The sequence below is a fragment of the Zeus faber genome, assembly GCF_960531495.2.
Source record: "Zeus faber genome assembly, chromosome: 16".
Classification (NCBI taxonomy): Eukaryota; Metazoa; Chordata; class Actinopteri; order Zeiformes; family Zeidae; genus Zeus; species Zeus faber.
This window is the reverse complement of record NC_137202.1, coordinates 26135217-26148881: the sequence shown is the minus strand read 5'-3', so window position 1 is coordinate 26148881 and position 13665 is coordinate 26135217. Positions and strand designations below refer to the sequence as shown.

The 13665-nt window shown below is 46.8% G+C and overlaps 1 protein-coding gene across 1 annotated transcript in view; it reads left to right on the top strand.

The window, feature by feature from the left end:
* lyst (lysosomal trafficking regulator) overlaps nucleotides 1-13665 on the top strand; it is a 68976-nt gene that overhangs the window by 53567 nt on the left and 1744 nt on the right. Inside the window, exons 37-50 of the mRNA XM_080017131.1 lie at nucleotides 860-1005; nucleotides 1124-1220; nucleotides 3081-3142; nucleotides 3273-3328; nucleotides 3455-3607; nucleotides 4470-4714; nucleotides 6580-6646; nucleotides 6921-7077; nucleotides 7351-7491; nucleotides 10134-10351; nucleotides 10469-10699; nucleotides 11652-11841; nucleotides 11977-12113; nucleotides 12478-12576. Of these exons, the coding sequence (XP_079873257.1) occupies nucleotides 860-1005; nucleotides 1124-1220; nucleotides 3081-3142; nucleotides 3273-3328; nucleotides 3455-3607; nucleotides 4470-4714; nucleotides 6580-6646; nucleotides 6921-7077; nucleotides 7351-7491; nucleotides 10134-10351; nucleotides 10469-10699; nucleotides 11652-11841; nucleotides 11977-12113; nucleotides 12478-12576 (1999 nt within the window). The remainder of the gene's footprint in view (nucleotides 1-859; nucleotides 1006-1123; nucleotides 1221-3080; nucleotides 3143-3272; nucleotides 3329-3454; nucleotides 3608-4469; nucleotides 4715-6579; nucleotides 6647-6920; nucleotides 7078-7350; nucleotides 7492-10133; nucleotides 10352-10468; nucleotides 10700-11651; nucleotides 11842-11976; nucleotides 12114-12477; nucleotides 12577-13665) is intronic.

Here is a 13665-nt window from a genome sequence, read left to right as displayed (position 1 = left end):
ACGTGGCGACGCCTCCGCAGGGGTCCTGCTGAAACAGAGACAGTTTCGCTGATGGGGCAATTTCGTTGAGACAGATCATCTGTTGAAGTTCCCTTTATCTGATGGTCGAGACATGTTGCCTTTCTCCTCTTCACCTTAAGGCACAGAAAGTGACTAGTTCATGTTTTTTTTAAGACATAAACTATATTTAGCCTTTATGAGAAAAGCAAAGTACACATAGCTTGTACAAAAGTTAATGTAAAAAGTACAGCAAAACATAGACATATAACATTCTTATAACATCTGTCTGTCTGTCTCCCTGCCTATCCAGCTATCCAGCTATCTATCTGTCTATCTGTCTGTCTGTCTGTCTGTTTGTCTGTCCATCATATGTCTATCATCTATCTATCTACAGTAATAGCCAATATCTTGAGGGGTTTCTTTGAGCCTCTTCAATGCAGATGTCATAAATACTTGGACAAACAAACCTGAACAGATAAAGTTGATTGATTAACTCTTGTGTCATTCTTTAGTTTTTAGCTTTCTGTTGGTTTACTATATTATTCAGACCCATCATATTATTCTACCACCTGAGAGGCACCAGTCAGCCGGGTACCCCCTCAACCACCACATTTCAATTGTTAGGTTTATATAATTATTCTTTCATATGAGTTATAAGTTATTCTGTTTATCTCTTTTTAAAGAATTAGCTTACTCCCCTCGTGGGAGATTATAGGATTACATCACAAGTAAAGTACGCAGTTTCCTTCAAGTGAAGAAAGAATTTGAAGAACAATATGTTATCCTCCTTAATTTGGCCCGACTATTCAGTTATTTTGACGTCCGTCCTGACCCCGTCTTGTGCTGCGTCTGCTTTCAGAGCCGTGTGGTACGACCAGACCTCGTACCCCACGTCTTGGCAGCTGGACCCCACCGAGGGGCCCAACAGGGAGCGTCGCCGACTGCAGCGCTGCTACCTCACCATTCCCAACAAGTACCTGCTCAAGGACAGACGAAAGGCCGAGGGTGAGGGAGAGACGCCGCTGAGACGTCACCTTTGTTTTTTTTGCTCTGCGAGTCTGTGCGCCGCCGGTTTCATGCTTCTCCCTCCGAACGCTCTCCCTTCTGCTCTTTTCCTGTTCAGACGCTGTCAAGCCGCCACTGTCGTTCCTGTTTGAGGACAAGACTCACTCGTCCTTCTCCTCAACGGTGAAAGACAAGGCTACCAGCGAGCCCATCAGGTATCACTCCCTACTGCATTGTCAGCGTCTTGGCCTCCTTCGAAAAAGTATTTTGCCGTTACTATCCAGCTGAGAGATGCAGGATAAAGCTACTAATAGAAGACTGAAGAGGGGGGAAAATGCATTAAAATTGTCAGCTTGTTTGGGGAAAATCTGGTGTTCACAAGCAAGCGCAAAACTGTTTGTTTGCATTCTTTCACATTTACGGAGCGCTAATGGTGTATCAATCTTTCGATTCAGCCTCTTACATCGCCAGGTGAAATTAAACAAAAGGGTTTTAGTCTCATTCTCGCAGATTCAGGCTGTGGGCATAAATAGCTTTGAGTTTCATGCACATAATGTGCCGCACAAGCGTTTTTGCCGATAGTAACCTGATGTCTTTGTTCTCAAAGGTGATATACACCGATCAGCCACAGTATTTAAACCACTGACAGGTGACATGAATAACATGGATCATCTGGTTCCAGTGGCACCTGTCAAGGGGTGGGATATATTAGGCAGCAAGTGAACGGTCAGTTGTTGAAGTTGATGTGTTTGAAGCAGAAAAATGGACAAGCGTAAGGATCTGGGCCACTTTGACAAGGAACACATTGTGATGCTAGACGACTGGGTCAGAGCATCTCCAAAACCACAGGTCTTGTGGGCTGTTCCCGCTATGCAGTGGTTACTACCTACCAAACGTGCTCCAAGAAAGAACAACCGGTAAACCGGTGACAGGGTAATGGACGCCCAAGGCTCATTGATGCAGATGCACGTGGGGAGTGAAGTCTAGCTCATCTGGTTCGATCCCACAGAAGAGCTGCTGTAGCACAAATTGCTGAAACAGTTAATGCCGTTATGATAGAAAGGTGTCAGAACACACAGTGCATCACAGCTTGCTGTGTATGAGGCTGCGTAGCTGCAGACTGGTCAGAGTGTCCATGATGACCCCTGTCCACCACTGAAAGCTCCTACAATGGACACGTGAGCATCAGAATTAGACCATGCAGCAATGGAGGTGCTGCATGGTCTGGTCTGGTCTGGTAGGTGGCCTGGTCTGATGAATCACATTTTCTTCTACATCATGTGGATGGGGGGGGGGGGTTAGGTCCGATCCGATGGATCATCTGTGGGATGTTCTGATCCATGGGGGCCCCACCTCACAACTTCCAGGGCTTAAAGGATCTGCTGCTAACGTCTTGGTGCCAGATACCACAGGACACCTTCAGAGGTCTGTGTAGTCCATGCCTCCACAGGTCACAGCTGTTTTAGCGGAACGAGGGGGAGCTACACAATATTAGTGGTTATAAGTGGTGGTTTTAATGTTGTGGCTGAACGGTGTATACAAATATCATAACGGTAGTTAGTGTTTCCTGTAATTCCACTTTGGCCTCAGGCACCAGGAGGTGTTTGAAGTGCTTGAATTTCGTCCTCACAAATGTAAGTACCGGAATACCTTAAAAATAACCTCCTTTGTGCCAAAGCGTTGAAAAGTCCTTGGAAAAAACTTCAGATAATTAAAAACCTGTGATATTCCCCCTGGGTTTATTATTCAATTCCTAACACATTTCCAGAATATATATATATATATATATATAGATAGATAGATAGATAGATAGATAGATAGATAGATAGATATAATAATGTGAATAACAGATTTCATGATTATATTTTAATTAATAATGATCACATTGAAAATGGATTATATTTGTTTTGCCTGAAGTCCTTAAAAATGAAAACAAATGTACTCAAAAAAGTCCTTAAAATTCATTTTGTAATGCCAGAATGAACCCTGACATAAGCATGTTTTTCTCGTCAGTATGCATCACAATCAAAAATGTCCCGTGGCAGAGTTATTTACCATTTCTCCGATGTCCTCAGGTTCACCAGAAGATGTGTCAGCGTCGCCCCCTCCAGAGAGACAGCAGGGGAGCTGCTTCTGGGTGAGACACTTCGCTGGCTCTTTCTACATAATGTACTTATGCAGAGTCACAGAGTCAAGTCACAGGGCACGAAATTAGAACGCCCTCCCTCCCGTGCGGGTTTTCCTGTCTTCATCTGTTTTTTTTTCAGGGAAATCTGGGATGTACTTCGTGGAGGACAACGCCACCGACACTCACGACAGTCAGGTAAAGGCCGTCGCCGTCGGGGGCCTTTTTTTTTTTTAATCTTATTTTTTATTATTATTATTTTTTAAATGGGCCGACGCCGCATTGAACGAGCCGGATCTTCCGTGTGCCCTGTGGTCTCCGCAGAGCCTTCACGGGGAGACGGAGGCGGCCTCCTTCTCCTGGACGTACGAGGAGATCAAGGAGGTGCACAAGCGCTGGTGGCAACTGAGGGACAACGCCGTGGAGATCTTCCTCACCAACGGCAGGACCCTTTTGCTGGCCTTTGACACCACCAAGGTGAGGTAGCAAAAGGGTTTCACACAAGCGCCGGGGCAACCGAAACGAGTCGGAGTCAACACTCGAGAAAAATGACACCGGCCCTCTGCTCTCCACTCTCGTCTTCTTTCGAATCGACAGCGCCTTTTAATTGCAACGCCATCTTGGAAAATCTGACATTTTAACTGCTATACAAAATATTTCAGGGAAGCTAATGCAAAGGTCTTTTCCTGTGGTGGAAAGTGACAAAGTACTCAAAGTAAAGTTTTCAAGTATCTGTACTTAAATATATTCGGTTTCAAAGACTTTCGACTTTACTCCACTAGGTTTCAAAGCAGATATTTAGGTTTAGGGTTTACTTTTTTTTTATTTTAATTTTTTTTATCCAAATTATATTTATATACATTTAGTTTTGAAAATCTGGATTAATATCCATGTACATTCTTTAAATCAGGATTTATATTTGTATATACACTGTATATCAAAAGCAAGACAAAGCAGGATAATATTGAGCGCTCATGTGCAGATAAAACAGTACAGTAGCACTTAAGCCGTATTAAAGACTGATTATGACAAGTACTTTTACTTGTAATTCTTGAAGTACATTTAAGAGTACATATAAGTACCCATTACTTATATGCTTTTCCTTAAACGTCAACGTGGTACTTTCATTTTTCCCAGTCATTTTGTGTGTGCGTATTTGTAATTTAACTACAAGTTAAAGCTCCAAGTACATCTTCCAGCGCTGCTATAAACCTCAGAAAAAACGCTTTGAGTGGCATTGTGTCCATTCCGTCGTTTACTCCCACGGTCTTGATATTGTCTCGAGCGACCGTGAAATCGGAATGCGAGAGTTTTGACCCTGTGCGTCGCTCTTGCGCAGTTCCGCGACGACGTCTACCACAACATCCTCACCTCCGACCTGCCCAACCTGCTGGAGCACGGAAACATCAGCGCCCTCACGCAGCTGTGGGGCTCAGGCCAGATCTCCAACTTCGAGTACCTCACCCACCTCAACAAGCACGCCGGGCGCTCCTTCAACGACCTCATGCAGTACCCGGTGTTTCCCTTCATCCTGCGAGACTACATCAGCGAAACGCTGGACCTGCAAGACTCAAACATCTACAGGTCGGGAAGCAGTAATGTCCCTGTATACAGATATTTGCTGGTATTTCAAATAGGCTTACTTTGTTTTTAGGGGAAAATCACTTAAAAAAACGGAATGTTTATTTCGCCAGGTACAGTTGCATACAGTGTCTATGAGGAATTTATCATGGTGAGGGTTGGTGCATTTCATACAGACAGCATTAACAACAGTCTGAAGAAGGAAAATAAAATAATCCAAATAAAATAGAATTAAAAGTAAAATACAAAGAGCAGAAATAAAAAAGTAAAATATATAAATATTCTGTGCATAGAATAGCATTTTGTATATTCTGTATCACTTATTGTTATGGGTATTTAGGGTATAAACCGTTCAGCCACAACATTAAAACCACCACTAATAACCACTAATATTGTGTAGCTCCCCCTGGTGCCGCGAAAACAGCTGTGACCCGTGGAGGCATGGACTACACAGGACCTCTGAAGGTGTCCTGTGGTATCTGGCACCAAGACATTAGCAGCAGATCCTTTAAGTCCTGGAAGTTGACTTGTTGTTCCAGCACATCCCACAGATGCTTGTTCCGATTGGACCCTAATTGTAGGCAGTGGTGGACAGGGGTCAGCATGGACACTCTGACGGTGTCCTGTGGTATCTGGCACCAAGACGTTAGCAGCAGATCCTTTAAGTCCTGGAAGTTGTGAGGTGGGGCCCCCATGGATCAGACTTGTTGCTCCAGCACATCCCACAGATGCGCCATTGGATCGGACCCTAACCCCGCCCATCCACATGATGTAGAAGAAAATGTGATTCATCGGACCAGGCCACCTTCTTCCATTGCTGCATGGTCCAGTTCTGACGCTCACGTGTCCATTGTAGGAGCTTTCAGTGGTAGACAGGGGTCAGCATGGACACTCTGACCAGTCTGCAGCTACTGACACCTTTCTATCAAGCAGCATTAACTGTTTCAGCAGTTTGTGTTGCAGTAGCTCTTCTGTGGGATCGAACTTGAAGGCCTAGACTTTGCTTCCAGTTCACACAGTGGTCGTCCTTCCTTGGAGCACTTTTGGTAGGTAGTAACCACTGCATAGCGGGAACAGTCCACAAGACCTGTGTTTTTGGAGATGCTCCGACCCAGTCGTCCAGCATCACAATGTGCTCCTTGTCAAAGTGGCTCAGATCCTTACGCTGCTTCAACACATCAACAACTGACTGTTCACTTGCTGCCTCATACATCCCACCCCTTGACAGGTGCTATTGGAACCAGATGATCCATGTTATTCACTTCACCTGTCAGTGGTTTTAATGTTGTGGTTGATCGGTGTGTATTTATTTATCTATCTATCTATCTATCCATCTATCCATCTATCCATTTATTTATTTATTTATTAAAAAAAAAAAAATAATAATAATAATAATAATAATTTTATGCCATGCTTGTTTATTTCCTTTAGTCGTCAATTAATTGTATGGAATACAGAAGACAAACCAGATGCTCCTTGGAGCGGAGACTCTCAAATTGTTTATCTCCGAGTGCTCTGCAGAGTGTCTTTCTTCATTTAAAGAAATGAGGCGCGAGAGGCCGCGCTTTAATTGGACGCGGGAAGCGCTTTGCTTGGAGCCGTACGACTCATGCGTCCGTCAGAACACTGGAGGCTGTAACCACTTTTATTCCCAACCAAACAAACCCCAAAAATGTACCCTAAATTAATTTTTCATCTACCAAATCTAATATCTCTTATCTCTTCCACCGCGCAATTTTACATTCAACAGTGTCTTTAAGTGTTTATTTTCACCACTCGTCTTACACACTGTAAGTATTAACCGATTGGAGGACTGAGACGATCTTCTTTGTTTTTTTCTGTTTCTTCATTTGATGTTGTCCTTGCAGGAACTTGAACAAACCCATTGCGGTCCAGTCCAAAGAAAAGGAAGATCGCTATGTGGACAATTACAAGGTACGCCCTAGGGGACGACTTTGATAATACTCCCAAATTTCCGCAAATGCGTCGGTACAAAAATATCTGCGCGATAATGAATGAGCATCAGTATTTATTTAAACTAGAATATTCAAATGGTGACAAACGGTATAAACATACAACAATCCCAATACAATAATAACTCACAATCTAAAAGTCTTTTAGCAAGGAAAATACAAACACGTTTTGGAAAACAAATGCAAATATGATTCGTCCTGAGACTTTTTATTTTTTTATTTTTTTTGCCTTGCAGTACCTGGAGGAGGAGTACAAGAAGGGCATCCGCGAGGACGACCCCATGCCGCCCGTGCAGCCCTACCACTACGGCTCGCACTACTCCAACAGCGGCACCGTGCTCCACTTCCTGGTCCGGATGCCCCCCTTCACCAAGATGTTTCTGGCCTACCAGGGTCAGTCACAGCCCCCGCCGACCGGCCCGACGTGTTTGTTTGTTCGTTCATTTATATTCTCTGGGGTGGCGCACCCTCCGGGCCCCCTCTCCTTGTTCCCCTTTATTTCCCGACTCACACCCACCTCCCCCTTGATCTCGCGTCCCTCTGATCCTCCATCGTGTCATGCAAATTATTTGGAACGCAGGCGTGGAGGCGTGCCCCCCCCCCCGTGCCGGTGAAAAGGGGTGTTCTCCTCCTTTCAGTGTGTAACGAGTGATGTCTCCCCCTCAGACCAGAGCTTTGATATCCCCGACCGCACCTTCCACTCCATGAACACGACTTGGCGCCTCTCCTCCTACGAGTCCATGACCGACGTCAAAGAGCTCATTCCGGAGTTCTTCTATCTCCCAGAGTTCCTGGTCAACAGAGAGGGTAGGCGCCGCTGCTCTTGGCTCCCAATTCCAGTCCCAGTCTCACGGGGGTCGTCTTGGGTTGTGTGGCGGTCAACACTTTGAGGAATTCTATCTCTATTTTTCATTTACGTCTATCTAATGGTGATTACCAGGGTCAATAGATCAATTATGTCTGTCGTACCTCTGCTCCACCTCCCTCTACCCCCTCTGCTCTACTTCTACTCTATCTCCTATTTCTCTACTTCTACTCTACCCCCTCTGCTCTACTTCTACACTACCTCCCTGTACTCTACCTCTACTCCAACTCCCACTACTCTACTGTACCGCCCTCTGCCTCTACTCCACCTCCCACTATTCCACTGTACCTCCCTCTGCCTCTACTCCACCTCCCACTACTCTACTGTACCTCCCTCTGCCTGTACTCCACCTCCCACTACTCTGCTGTACCTCCCTCTGCCTCTACTCCACCTCCCACTATTCCACTGTACCTCCCTCTGGCTCTACTCCACCTCCCACTACTCTACTGTACCTCCCTCTGCCTCTACCCTACTGACCTCTACTTCACCTCCCACTACTCTACTGTACCTCCCTCTGCCTCTACCCTACTGACCTCTACTCCACCTCCCACTACTGTACTATACCTCCCTCTGCCTCTACTTCACCTCCCACTACTCTACTGTACCTCCCTCTGCCTCTACTCCACCTCCCACTATTCCACTGTACCTCCCTCTGGCTCTACTCCACCTCCCACTACTCTACTGTACCTCCCTCTGCCTCTACCCTACTGACCTCTACTCCACCTCCCACTACTCTACTGTACCTCCCTCTGCCTCTACTCCACCTCCCACTACTCTACTGTACCTCCCTCTGCCTCTACCCTACCAACCTCTACCCCACCTCCCACTACTCTACTGTACCTCCCTCTGCCTCTACTCCACCTCCCACTACTCTACTGTACCTCCCTCTGGCTCTACTCCACCTCCCACTACTCTACTGTACCTCCCTCTGCCTCTACCCTACTGACCTCTACTCCACCTCCCACTACTCTACTGTACCTCCCTCTGCCTCTACTCCACCTCCCACCTCCCACTACTCTACTGTACCTCCCTCTGCCTCTACTCCACCTCCCACTACTCTACTGTACCTCCCTCTGCCTCTACTCCACCTCCCACTCCTCGGCTCTCTGTTCTACCGTACCTGTACTCAACTACCTCTCTTTTCTCTCAGGTGTGCGGAGAGGGAGCGATCGGCTCACAACTTGCACACCTGTCTCTCTCTCTGACGGTATCGATAATGCACGTCCCAGGGATGCGTGCCCGTGATCGGCGCCCCAGAACATTGTGTTTTTTATTTTACGACTCTTAACGGAACGAAACAAGTGTGTATGGAGTGAAACCGTGTGTGATGGGGACTCTTTCTCCGTGCCGTGCCCCCACCCCCCGCATATTGTTTCAACCCTTCGCGCTGCCCCCCGCTGAGACTTGGTGCTCCGGCCTGGGCCACGGTGCGCTGTGCCCAGAGTGTGCTGCTGGCAGAGCCCAGAACACCTGTAGAGTCCAGACGGAGCCTCTTTCAGAATAATGTGTTGGTTTTTTTTTACTTTTTTACCTTTTTCTTTTTAATGTAATGAGCATAAAGCTGTCCCTGAGCACACAGAGTGGTGCTCTGTGCATGTAGACGTATACGACGTAGGTGGATGTATGCGTGCAATAAAAAAATCATCAACACTGCATATGTTTTAAATGTTAATTTTCAGATTCGAACAATTACAGGGTTTGAAGTTAAATCAAATGAGTCAATATTCTACTGTGATTGAAGGTTTTTATTTTTACAATTCAATCGTTAAATAAAGATATTTATTCATCTCATTTCATCACAACACGTAGGCCTGACCTACAGGAAAGAGCAGTTTATATGTTGACCGTATCCAATGTTGTGTTGGTCATACGGTAGAAAGATTTATTGCTTGTGTTCAGTGAATAGTAAAGACGATAAGGAACTTGCGTACTTAATCGCAATAAAGAAATCGCAATTGGATTATTTTCCAAAATTGTTCAGCCCTCAGCCCTACTTCCTCTACTCTACTCTTTATTTGACCCTACCTCTACTCTACCTCCCTTAACTCTACCTCTACGCTAAATCCCTCTACTCTACTTTACCTCTACTCTACTTTACCTCTACCTCTACCTCTACTCTACTTTACCTCTACCTCTACTCTACCGCTACCTCTACTCTACCTCTACCTTTACCTCTGCTCTGGCTCTGCTCTGGCTCTCCTCAAACTCCCACTACTCTACTCTACCTCCCTCTACTCTTCCTTGACCCTTCCTTGAACTTCCGCTACTCTACCCCCTCTGCTGTACTTCTACTCTACCTACCTCTATTCTACTCTCTATTCTTCCGCACCTCTACCTTCCTTAACTCTAGCTGGACTCTGCCTCTGCACTACTTCCCGGAAAATATATGATATCATTTGATAATTCAGCGATATAAAGAAGTAATACAATGTAAAATTTGTCTTTTTATCTGTTTGTTTTTATTGGCCTCAATATGCAATGGGGATTAATGAGACTATGTAGCCATTTTGTAGCTGTTTTTTGCTCAGTATTTTTTGCATTTTGCTTTTTATAAATTTTAATCTGCCCCCGTGCGTACGCTCAGGCTTCGACTTTGGCGTGCGGCAGAACACGGAGAGGGTCAACCACGTCAACCTCCCGCCGTGGGCGCGCAACGACCCGCGTCTCTTCATCCTGATCCACCGGCAGGCGCTGGAGTCGGACCAGGTCTCCCTGACGCTGTGCCAGTGGATCGACCTGGTGTTTGGGCTGAAGCAGAAAGGCAAGGCCTCGGTCCAGGCCATCAACGTCTTCCACCCGGCTGTACGTGGCTAACTCCCGCCTCCGCCTTCATCTCCGGAATGTATCAGGGGGGTTGGAATCTCTCTCTGCGTTTGACTTTCTCCGTTGACCCCCACCCGGTCTCTCTTTCCCCCGCAGACCTATTTCGGCATGGATGTTTCTTCCGTGGAGGACCCGGTGCAGCGGAGAGCCCTGGAGACCATGATCAAGACGTATGGGCAGACACCCAGGCAGCTGTTCAGCGCTTCCCACATGAGCAGGGCTGGGAACAGGCTCATGATGGAGGGTGAGCTGCCGGCAGCCATGGGTCTGCTGGTGCAGCTGGCCTTCAGGGAGAACAAGGAGCAGTCCAAGGAAATAGTCTGCCCGGTAGGCATTATAGCAAAGCAGTGGCGACGAGTCTGAGCAGTTGGTTAGGAGTGTACGACACGAATTGTTAGCAGACATTATTTGTTTAAAAAAAGACTTCACAGATGTTATTTTTATGAATATGTATTGATTGGTTCATTTCACCTGCTACTACCCGTCCTTTATCAATATCTGCTAGCGTTTGAACCATTTAAATATTTATATTGACTCAAAAACAGCTTTCAATACAGTGGACTAAAATTGCAATCTATATCGTCATTTCTCCTCTTCTTCGCTTTCCGTTAATTTATCCTTTCCACAACACATGCGTGCCCATCTCAACATTGGCCTTTTCCGGTCAAATGCGACTATTTTGGCAACCCAGATCAGAATGCATGTTCACAATGAGTATCTACGGAAGTGAACAGAAGCGGACCCGACCTTGAGAATTAATTCAAAGTTTGAACGTACCTAGACCGACCTGTCAGAACTATAGCTGGGAAACAGTAGAGTAGTCCTTACATCCTGTAGTTATCTTTAAACCAAATTGCTGTTTTCCTGTATGGGTTTAAATGTCATATTTTGTGACACATGAAGAATCAAATCGGGGAATTCAGAATCAAAATTTGTTTTGAAAAAACATTTTTTTTTAATGTGTGGATCCGTACACACCTGTTTGAACTTCTCTGCACTTGTGTTCTGGTGTACTTGTCTAAGGTCAGGCGTCGTGGCCCCAAACGACCGAATGCGTCACTCCAGCCTAAATAGCAAGGATTCATCGGTTGGTTTTGGGTAACTGCTTTGGCCCAGATATCCCTGCATCCATTTCCTGCGGCACTAAAACAGTGGAAAATATTACCCGGTCCATCTCGCCGCCAAGAACACAATCAAAGCCAGTCTGTGAACGTAGATCCCATTTGGCGGCGGTAGATGGCTCGCTGTTCATCGACCTGTCTTTGCCGCCCGTCCACAGAGCCCCCTCCCCTGGATCAAAGGCCTGAAGTGGGGGGAGTATGTGGGGTCCCCCAGCGCCCCGGACCCGGTGGTGTGCTTCAGCCAGCCTCACGGGGAGAGGTTTGGATCCCTGCTGGCCCTGCCGACACGAGCCATCTGCGGACTGTCATACAAGTTCTGCCTCATGATGATTTACAGCAAGGAGCAGGGTAACCCCCCCCCCACACACACACACACACACACACACACACACACACACGAGTCAGCCCCAGCCGCTATTCTGACGTACGGTACCTTCTGCGCACCCGTGGCATCTAACCGTGGGGCTTGCTCTTTCTGTGTAGGTGTCAGGAGCATGCACAGCACGGACATCCAGTGGTCGGCCATCTTGAGCTGGGGCTACGCGGACAACATGCTGCGGCTCAAGAGCAAGCAGAGCGAGCCGCCCATCAACTTCATACAGTGCTCGCAGCTGCACCAGGTATCACGCAAGCCGCAGAGCCTCTGCCATATGTGCATTATATGACAATTGTGGAGTAGAATTGTTATCCTTCAGTTTAAAACGGACCCGCGCTCATTCGTCCGTTTTGTGTGTGGCCGAGTGTCCAAACTAGAGAACTGACGGCCGCGATCTGTCCTTGTGGAAGCTCTGCGAACCATTCCAGATCACCTCCACAGCAGAGCAGAGCAGTCTGAGGAAACCTTTAATTGGAGGATTCCCCACTGTTGGAAATGAAAGGCTGAGACTCCTACCACTCCGCTCTCTCTCTCTCTCTCTCTCTCTCTCTCTCTCTCTCTCTCTCTCTTCCCCCCTTACTTCTCTGTCTCTCACTCTCTCTTTCTAGGTGACCAGCTGTGCCTGGGTGCCCGATGGCTGCCAGCTCTTTACGGGTAGCAAGTGTGGAGTCATCACCGCCTACAGCAACCGCTTCACTAGCGCCACGGTGGGTTTCCATGGCAACACCCCCCCCCCCCCCCACACACACACACACACACACTTTCTTCATCTCCCTACCCGCTGCCTCTCCAACCTCTTCCACCTCCACATCAGCGCCCACCCACCATTCCATTATATTCTCCCTCTCTCTCCCTCCATCCCTCTCTCCCTCATCTCTCCATCCCTCTCTCCCTCGCCCCTCCCTTCCCCTGTCCCTCGCATCCTCCCTCCGCTGCGCTAGATGGTGCAGGGTGAACACTCTGGGGTCTTTCCGTGGCGGCGCCCATCAGTCATGTATCACAGTTGCCCTAAAACACATTTCCATTTCCAAGTGGGACTGTGGGTGCCAGAGTTCAGTTACCAGAGCAAAGCCTTCAGACTTGGTTCGCTGACCACCCCCCCCACCCCCCGCCTCACAATAGCCTGGCGACTCGAGTGGCGACCTTCTCTAACCCGCTGTCTCAGATAGCAGGGACAGTAAGCGTAGCGTGACCTTAGCGCTGCTCGTGCTAACAGCAGTGAAGGAATAGGAAGGAGAGTCTCGTATCCATCTAGATCAATCGCCTGCTTCCACAGTTGGGGGCATAAACATTTTGGAAGGTCGCTGCCCACTGTCGCAGCAGAGTGTGCGAGGTTGGCAGCTAACCGTATCACCGTAAACACTATTCCTCAAATAATCGAATGAATAAATTGAAATAAAAACGGTGGCATGTCCTGCTTAATCATATATTTATAAAATATTTATGTACATTGTGCAGTGAAGTTTTGGTGCAATTTTTATGTAATTTAAAAGCTGATTTGTTTCATTAAAGAGATTGTATTGGATGCTCTTAATGCTCTGAAATAAAAATAAAAAAGTATAGTAAGTAGTTGAATTGATTGGGGGTTTTTTTGTTTGTACATGTAATAGGAAGGAAAGAAGGAATAGAGAAGTAGTGGTCATAATTTCTCTCCATTCAAAGGATATTGTTGTAAATATTGTGACTGTATTAACCTGTAAGCCACATGTTGTGCCCAACCGTGAACTGCATCGTTACGCCCGTACTTATATTGCAATATCACAAACACGGGATCTTCAAATTCGCCAGCAGATTTC